This window comes from Mizuhopecten yessoensis, unplaced genomic scaffold, assembly GCF_002113885.1.
Source record: "Mizuhopecten yessoensis strain PY_sf001 unplaced genomic scaffold, ASM211388v2 scaffold459, whole genome shotgun sequence".
Classification (NCBI taxonomy): domain Eukaryota; kingdom Metazoa; phylum Mollusca; class Bivalvia; order Pectinida; family Pectinidae; genus Mizuhopecten; species Mizuhopecten yessoensis.
Genome location: NW_018403557.1, coordinates 65,505 through 76,002, shown reverse-complemented (window position 1 = coordinate 76,002; position 10,498 = coordinate 65,505). Strand labels below are relative to the sequence as shown.

At 27.3% G+C, this 10,498-nt stretch overlaps 1 protein-coding gene across 2 annotated transcripts in view; it reads left to right on the top strand.

Moving 5' to 3' along the window:
• The window catches only part of LOC110449486, a 73,697-nt gene that overhangs the window by 46,558 nt on the left and 16,641 nt on the right, over positions 1-10,498 (top strand). For both annotated transcript variants that reach the window (XM_021496376.1, XM_021496385.1), the window contains one exon: positions 1,205-1,331. In XM_021496376.1, coding sequence (XP_021352051.1) covers positions 1,205-1,331 — 127 coding nt within the window. The remainder of the gene's footprint in view (positions 1-1,204; positions 1,332-10,498) is intronic.

Sequence of the window (10,498 nt, the reverse complement as noted above, 5' to 3'; positions counted from 1 at the left end):
CCACGGCCGCCATTTTGAAAACCTATTTCAAACTTAAAGTCAAGTTCTGCTGGACCGATTGAACTTAAAGTTTGTAGGAATGATCGACTCATGGTCCTGACAAAGTGTTGTTATTTTTCAGGTCAATCATAAATCCAATATGGCCGCCACGGCCACCATTTTGAAAACATATTTCAAACTTAAAGTCAAGTTCTGCTAGGCCGATTGAACTGAAACTTTGTAGGAATGATTGACTCATGGTCCTGACAAAGTGTTGTTATTTTTCGGGTCGATCAGAAATCCAATATGGCCACCACGGCTGCCATTTTGGTAAACTATTTCAAACTTAAAGTAAAGATCTACTTGGCCGATTGAACTGAAACTTTGTAGGAATGATCGAATCATGGTCCTGACAAAGTGTTGTTATTTTTCGGGTCAATCAGAAATACAATTTGGCTGCCATGGCCGCTATTTTGCTACTAAGTTCTAATAGGCCGATCTCACTTAAAATTGGTCTAGGAATGATCAGCTCATGGTCCTGACAAAGTTAAGTTAACATTATACTATTTTTTACTCAAATTGGTACATATTTCAACAACAAAAATAAATACTATAGACTCAGGTGACCGTTAAGGCCCATGGGCCTCTTGTTTGGGAACTTCTTTATTTGTGGATGTGCAGTAACAAAATCAAAGAGTAAATATTAAGGTAAAGGTACATGCACAAAGGTGACTTACTGTTAATGAGTTGTTTTGTTTATTCTGACTCGCCAGTATACATTATATATACAGTGTACCACAATTATGAAACAAGTAATTACAACTTATATTAACCACTCTTGTTGGACCGGAAATTAGCCTGCGGGGGGTCTCAATGTCGGAGGAAACTAGAGAACCCTGAGAAAACCCACGTGGTTGGGCAGGTGTCCCAATACCCTTTCACGTCCAATGGGGGAGTCGAACCCCGGCCGCCTTTATGAAAGGCGAGTACGTTACCCACTGCGCCACCCGACCACCAAGCGTACATTGTTGTGACGGATGGTATTTGGTATTTATCCTATGTTAATACACTAGGATACTAATATAAAGACAACGGGAAACAGATAGAACTGCGATCAAATTATTTCTGAAATATATATATAATTTGCACGCACAATCTCGAACAATATCAAAAGTAAGAGTCTGAGAATAAAATGCTAAAAATATTGAATTACTCCTGTTTGCAGACACTGATCCCGATGCGCTTCGAAGCCAGTTGTTACCCAAGATACATTATGACGTCGGTTTGGAGAAATCGCAACGCATACGGAAATCACGGCTTGGTGGAGGAGGTGCACTGAAACAACCCAAGATGTAAGTTGTCGTTCTAACTCAATTTGGTCTGTCACTAATCAGTGGAATATCGGCTTTTTTAAGCTTTATTAACCTTTCACTACCTTAAATTCCTGGGCGATAGGGGATATTGTTTATTTTTCAATACCCACAAAATGCTTGTTTATTGCGTATTATTGAAATTGACTAAATATATGGTTGTATAACTGAATCTCTTTTTTATGTAATGTCCTTGATATAAAACATTTATTAATACATTAAAGTATCAAGAGGAGGTGATTAGAGATTTGTTCGTGTACACGTTGTATAACAATAACATGATTGGATCTACACATGTTATTATCATAAGATTTTACCCAAAATGTTATATGGACAAAATCTTACCTAAATATGTTACATTTACAAAAGGTCGGATCATTATGTTAATATAACAATATGGAACCACAACATGTTTCTGTAACAAAAGTTTGATTTAAAGCATGTTGCTATTTCCATTTTTTTTTATTCTAAAGCAGGTTTATACCATAAGATGTTGCTATAACACAAATATACGACGATAACCACTTGAGCAAGATGTACCTCGATATGTTTCTGTGATAAAATTGTTTCTTTATATGTTACTATATAAAGAATTTATGCTTATATATTTCCTTAGCAATAATAAATCTTACTTTGACGAGATTGTTCCTGAATATGTTACTATTATAGCATTGTGCTTCAATATACTATTATAACATTATTTCATCGAGATATGCTGTATCAAATATGGTACAATAAAACGAGTGTACCTCAATATTGTATTTTAACAACACGGCATTGAAATATCAATTTCACTGTTTGAGGAACGTGCTACGGAGATCCCAACAATAAAACTTCTATACATTGTTGTTTAATCTCTGACAATATGGAATTGATAATGTCTAAATAATGCATCGAATAATAACATATCATAATTAAATTCAGCTAATGGAAGCTTGCAATCACTTTTTCTTTTGATATTCAGGAAGAGAACAGACCTTATTATACCGGAGGAGAAACACTTAAGCTCTTTCCTGTTTTTGTTGCCATTCATAGCAAAAGTGAATGCCATACTTCAATTTATCATTTGAAAATATATCAATATCAAAGAGAATAGAATAAAATGATTTGAAGTTTAGAATTTTAAATAAATGGATTGTGCTCTTTTAACAGCAGAATGTTTAACTCTATAAGTAACAACAAACTTTTAAATCATATAACAACAGATAGTTAAATATGTAACAACACGCTTTTCTATTCTATATCAGCAGCCGTGTTAACTTTTTTTCTCAGCAAAATTCTTTTTATTCTGTAACTACAAACGTTTTTGTTCCATAAAAACAGACTGTATAATTCTTTATTTCTATGACTGCAGAATACTTTATTCCATACAACAGACTTTTCAATTATAAAAGCAAACATTTCATACAGCATCACTCATTTTTATATAACAACACGAAATGTTTTCATTATATAACATCAGACTTTTTAATTCTATAACAGCAGATTTTTTAAATTCTATTACATCCGACTTTTTCATTTATAACATCAGACTTTTTAATTCTATAACATCAGCCTTTTTTATTCTATAATTCAGACTATTTAATTCTATAACATCCGACTGTTTCATTTATAACATCAGACTTTTTAATTCTATAACATTAGACTTTTTCTTTTCATATAAAACATCCGACTTTTAATTCTATAACATCCGACTTTTTAATTCTATCACATCAGACATTTTAATTATATAACATCTGACTTTTTAATTATATAACATCAGACTATTTAATTCTATAACATCAGACTATTTAATTTTATCACATCAGACTTTTTAATTATATAACATCAGACTTTTTAATTATATATATCAAACTTTTTAATTCTATAACATCAGACTTTGAAATTCTATAAGATCAGACTATTTAATTCTATAACATCAGACTTTTTAATTATATAACATCAGACTTTTTAATCATATAACATCGGACATTTTAATTTTATAACATCAGACTTTTTAATGCTATAACATCAGATCTTTTAATTTTATCACATCAGACTTTTTATTTATATAACATCAGACTTTTTAATTATATAACATCAGACTATTTAATTCTATAACATCAGATTTTTAATTTTATCACATCAGACTTTTTAATTATATAACATCAGACTTTGAAATTCTATAATATCAGACTATTTAATTCTATAGCATCAGACTTTTTAATTATATAACATCAGACTTTTTAATCATATAACATCAGACATTTTAATTTTATAATATCAGACTTTTTAATGCTATAACATCAGACTTTAAAATTCTATAAGATCAGACTTTTTAATTCTATAACATCAGATCTTTTAATTATATCACATCAGACTTTTTAATTATATAACATCAAACTTTTTAATTCTATAACATCAGACTTTGAAATTCTATAAGATCAGACTTTTTAATTCTATAACATCAGACTTTTTCTATTCATTTATAACATCCGACTTTTTAATTCTATCATATCAGACTTTTAATTCTATAACATCAGATTTTTTAATTATATAACATCAGACTTTTTAATTATATAACATCAGACTTTTTAATCATATAACATCAGACTTTTTAATCATATAACATCAGACTTTTTAATTCTATAACATCAGACTTTAAAATTCTACAACATCAGACTTTAAAAATCTATAAGATCAGACTATTTAATTCTATAACATCAAACTATTTAATTCTATCACATCAGACTTTTTAGTTATATAAAATCAGACTTTTTAATTCTATCTCATCAGACTTTTAAAAAATTCTATAACATCAGACTATTTAATTCTATAACATCAGACCTTTCAATTCTATAAAATCTGACTTTTTAATTCTATAACATCAGACATTTTAATTCTATAACATCAGACGTTTTAATTCTATAACATCAGACGTTTTAATTCTATAACATTTGATTTTATAACATCAGCCTTTTTAATTCTATAACATCAGACTTTAAAATTCTATAAGATCAGACTCTTTAATTCTATAACATCAGACTTTTTAATTATATAGCATCAGACTTTCTAATTCTATAACATCAGACTTTAAATTTCTATAAGATCAGATTTCTTAATTCTATCACATCAGACTTTTATTTCTATAACATCAAACTTTTTAATTCTATCACATCAGTCATTTTAATTCTATAACATCAGACTTTTTTTTATTATATAACATCAGACTTTTTAATCATATAACATCAGACTTTTTAATTGTATAACATCAGAAGTTTTAATTCTATAACATCAGACTATTTACTTTATAACATCAGACTTTTTAATCATATAACATCAGACTTTTTAATTCTATAAGATCAGACTTTTTAATTCTATAAAATCTAACTTTTTAATTCTATAACATCAGACTTTTAAATTTTATTACATCAGACTTTTTAATTCTATCACATCAGACTTTAAAATTCTTTAACATCAGGCTTTAAAATTCTATAACATCAGACTTTTTAATTATGTAACATCAGACTTTTTAATTCTATCACATCAGACTTTTTAATTCTATCTCATCAGACTTTTTAATTCTATGACATCAGACTTTTTAATTCGAAAACATCAGAACTTTTAATTCTATACCATCATACTTTTTAATTATCTTACATCAGACTTTTTAATTCTATAACATCAGACTTTTAAATTCTATAAAATCTAACTTTTTAATTCTATACCATCATACTTTTTTATTATCTTACATCAGACTTTTTAATTCTATAACATCAGACTTTTAAATTCTATAAAATCTAACTTTTTAATTCTATAACATCAGACTTTTTAATTCTATAACAGCAGATATTTTTAATTCTACATCAGCAATTTGTTTTAATTCTACATCAGCAGATATTTTTAATTTTAAATCAGCAATTTGTTTTAATTTTATAAGAGCAGACTAATTAATTCTATAACAGCAGACTATTTAATTTTTAACATCAGACATTTTCATTTTTTGGAAGCAGACTTTTTAATTCTATACCATCATACTTTTTTATTATCTTACATCAGACTTTTTAATTCTATAACATCAGACTTTTAAATTCTATAAAATCTAACTTTTTAATTCTATAACATCAGACTTTTTAATTCTATAACAGCAGATATTTTTAATTCTACATCAGCAATTTGTTTTAATTCTACATCAGCAGATATTTTTAATTTTAAATCAGCAATTTGTTTTAATTTTATAAGAGCAGACTAATTAATTCTATAACAGCAGACTATTTAATTTTTAACATCAGACATTTTCATTTTTTGGAAGCAGACGTTTTAATTCTATAACATCAGACTTTTTAATTCTATACCATCATACTTTTTAATTATATAACATCAGACTTTTTAATTCTATAACATCAGACTTTTAAATTCTATAAAATCTAACTTTTTAATTCTATACCATCATACTTTTTTATTATCTTACATCAGACTTTTTAATTCTATAACATCAGACTTTTAAATTCTATAAAATCTAACTTTTTAATTCTATAACATCAGACTTTTTAATTCTATAACAGCAGATATTTTTAATTCTACATCAGCAATTTGTTTTAATTCTACATCAGCAGATATTTTTAATTTTAAATCAGCAATTTGTTTTAATTTTATAAGAGCAGACTAATTAATTCTATAACAGCAGACTATTTAATTTTTAACATCAGACATTTTCATTTTTTGGAAGCAGACGTTTTAATTCTATAACATCAGACTTTTTAATTCTATACCATCATACTTTTTAATTATATAACATCAGACTTTTTAATTCTATAACATCAGACTTTTAAATTCTATAAAATCTAACTTTTTAATTCTATACCATCATACTTTTTTATTATCTTACATCAGACTTTTTAATTCTATAACATCAGACTTTTAAATTCTATAAAATCTAACTTTTTAATTCTATAACATCAGACTTTTTAATTCTATAACAGCAGATATTTTTAATTCTACATCAGCAATTTGTTTTAATTCTACATCAGCAGATATTTTTAATTTTAAATCAGCAATTTGTTTTAATTTTATAAGAGCAGACTAATTAATTCTATAACAGCAGACTATTTAATTTTTAACATCAGACATTTTCATTTTTTGGAAGCAGACGTTTTAATTCTATAACATCAGACTTTTTAATTCTATACCATCATACTTTTTAATTATATAACATCAGACTTTTTAATTCTATAACATCAGACTTTTAAATTCTATAAAATCTAACTTTTTAATTCTATACCATCATACTTTTTTATTATCTTACATCAGACTTTTTAATTCTATAACATCAGACTTTTAAATTCTATAAAATCTAACTTTTTAATTCTATAACATCAGACTTTTTAATTCTATAACAGCAGATATTTTTAATTCTACATCAGCAATTTGTTTTAATTCTACATCAGCAGATATTTTTAATTTTAAATCAGCAATTTGTTTTAATTTTATAAGAGCAGACTAATTAATTCTATAACAGCAGACTATTTAATTTTTAACATCAGACATTTTCATTTTTTGGAAGCAGACGTTTTAATTCTATAACATCAGACTTTTTAATTCTATACCATCATACTTTTTAATTATATAACATCAGACTTTTTAATTCTATAACATCAGACTTTTAAATTCTATAAAATCTAACTTTTTAATTCTATACCATCATACTTTTTTATTATCTTACATCAGACTTTTTAATTCTATAACATCAGACTTTTAAATTCTATAAAATCTAACTTTTTAATTCTATAACATCAGACTTTTTAATTCTATAACAGCAGATATTTTTAATTCTACATCAGCAATTTGTTTTAATTCTACATCAGCAGATATTTTTAATTTTAAATCAGCAATTTGTTTTAATTTTATAAGAGCAGACTAATTAATTCTATAACAGCAGACTATTTAATTTTTAACATCAGACATTTTCATTTTTTGGAAGCAGACTTTTTAATTCTATAACATCAGACTTTTTAATTCCCTGTCAGCAGACATTTTAATTTATAACATCAGACTTGTTAATTCTATGGAAGCAGACTTTTTAATTCTATACCATCATACTTTTTAATTATCTTACATCAGGCTTTTTAATTCTATAACATCAGACTTTTAAATTCTATAACATCAGACTATTTAATTTTATAACATCAGACATATCAATTCTATAAAATCAGACTATTTAATTCTATAAAATCTGACTTTTTAATTCTATAACATCAGTCTTTTTAATTTTATAACATCAGACTTTTTAATTCTAAAAAATCAGACATTTTAATTCTATAAAATCAGACTTTTTAATTCTATAACAGCAGATATTTTTAATTCTACATCAGCAATTTGTTTTCATTCTACATCAGCAGATATTTTTAATTTTAAATCAGCAATTTGTTTTAATTCTATAAGAGCAGACTAATTAATTCTATAACAGCAGACTATTTAATTTTTAACATCAGACATTTTCATTTTTTGGAAGCAGACTTTTTAATTCTATAACATCAGACTTTTTAATTCCCTGTCAGCAGACATTTTAATTTATAACATCAGACTTTTTAATCTATCACAGCAGACTTTTTAATTCTACATCCGCAATCATTTTAATTCTATAACAGCAGGCTTTTTAATTCTCTGTCAGCAGGCTTTTTAATTTATACCATCAGACTTTTTAATCTATAACAGCAGACTTTTTAATTCTACATCCGCAATCATTTTAATTCTATAACAGCAGATTGTTTTGATTCTATAACAGCAGATTTTTTTTAATTATATAACAGCAGACTTTTTAATTCTATAACAGCAGACTTTTCCATGAAACAACAACATCATTTTCAATTCTATAACAGCCAACACTTTAACTTTTAAACAGTAGACATTTTGATTACATAACGGCAAACTTTTTTAACCCTATAATAGCAGAACTAAACATTTCAACTAAACATCAGACATTTTAATTTCATATCGGCAGGATCTTTTTTACACAACAATTTTTTTAATTTAAAGCAGCAGACTTTTCGATTATATAATAGCATTTGTTTTTATTTAATAATAACATTTTTTTCATTATATAACAGCAAACTTTTTTTTATTACATTACAGCATACTTTATCATTCCAATATTTAAACCTTAATAAGTGCAATAAACCATTGAAGCTATATATAATCACTGTATTAAACAAAACAAAACAATATCAATATCTGCTATGTCCTCGTATGCCTGTCCTGTAGTTCGTCATCGTGAAGACATAAACTATTGTATACACATCTATACACACACACACAGCGGTCGATAGACACTTGGTGTATACACATCTATACACACACATACACAGTGGTCCATACACAGCGGTCGATAAACACACTTAGATAGGCACATTTCAATTCTAAAACGAGCTGGAATTTCCTGTTTCTAAAGATAGAACGCTTCTATGTATTTCCACCTTTGAAGAGTAGCACAACCTATGTTAATAAATTCATGGATAATATTAGCAGATAGTAGATGGTACAAGAGCGCTAGTAAGATTCGCCTCGGTAAGTTTTAGCCAAAGGTTTGTTAATGTAAAGTAGTCGTATGGAGAAAACAGTGGGGTACAATAATCTGTAAATCATCTGTTCGTCTCTTCTGCCTGCGAGAACATATTCTGAGCTTCTAAGACGAGCCTGAATTTGTATGACCTACGTTTCCTTATGCACAAATTATTGTTGCTTGGTTTCTTTTTATCATATTAGATTAACTAACCTTACTCAGGTTTCTTGCGTCGTCTGCTATATCACATGAACGCTAATACGCCTACTTCTGCTCACCATTGATCTGTACACCCATTTATACTTTTTGTGTAGGCCTAAAAGTGTAACAGCACGCATCGCGTCATACGTAACAGTGTATCTCAGTATACACCGTATATATAAGTTACATGTAAAACGAAAGTTTAAACGACATTAGGGAAGTTTTCGTCAATCCTGTCTACAGACCGGAATTACGTACTATCTAAATATACTATGGAACTTTTCAAGAGAAAATGTATTACTTGCCAAATATTATTTATGCTCCTTATATGCGTCGTCAAAATGGTATGCATGCCGTTCGTTCTTTGTCAACTAAATATTGATACAAGGTTATCCCAAGTACTTTATTTCTGACAGAAAGTTACCGTCATTTTACTATTTTACCCTAAATTAATAAATTACTTGGGATTCAGTAGTTCAGCAGAATATTTCCAATGGGTGTGCATGCTTGAGGTTATATTAATGGAAATTTCTTTTGAAATCGTATTACATGTTTACCTAACCATTGCAAGTACTTGACCCCCTCAAATGATAGTATTGGCACATGTACAGTTAGCATGGTGATTATATTTCACCCGGCATACACGCCACTCAACAGTAACAATAACATTACAAGTTATGATCTGAATGTTATCATATTAGATCAATGATCTGATGATATCTCTTAAACAGCTTATCACACCGAGCGATATTTGAGGGTAAAAGACTTATTAGAAAACAAAACAAATTTAGATACGAGCTCTGTTTATTCAAATATTAAATGTTATAGACAAAATGTTAAACCATTTTTTTTTTATAAGAATAAACTTAAAAAACTTAATTGTATGTAATTTAGATAATCACGTGGCGTATGTTTCGTAAAGAAATGGCTGATATTCACACAATCTATACATACATCGGTGCCATTAGTCTGTGTATCAAAAATTACTTGTGTAATGCGTCTGTATATTATAGACTTTTAGTTAAGCCTTTATATATTATTATCAGTAAAATTCAACTAAATATTTTAAATTACCAGTGTAATATCTATGTATTATAAATTACCAGTGTTAAATCTCCATAAGTTTTTCTACCAGTTTTACACTTATTTATTTTATTACGTCCTTAAATGACAAAAACTGTTAATAGGACGTTAAATAAAATAAAATCGAACTTTATATTATAAATTACTATACTTCTATATTTTATGCATAACCAGTATAATCAAAAACCTACATAAAATATAAATTACCAGTGTAATCAAAAACCTGCATAAAATATAAATTACCAGTGTAATCAAAATCCTGCATAAAATATATATTACCGGTGTAATGCGTCTATATATTATTATTTACCAGTGTAATGCGTCTATA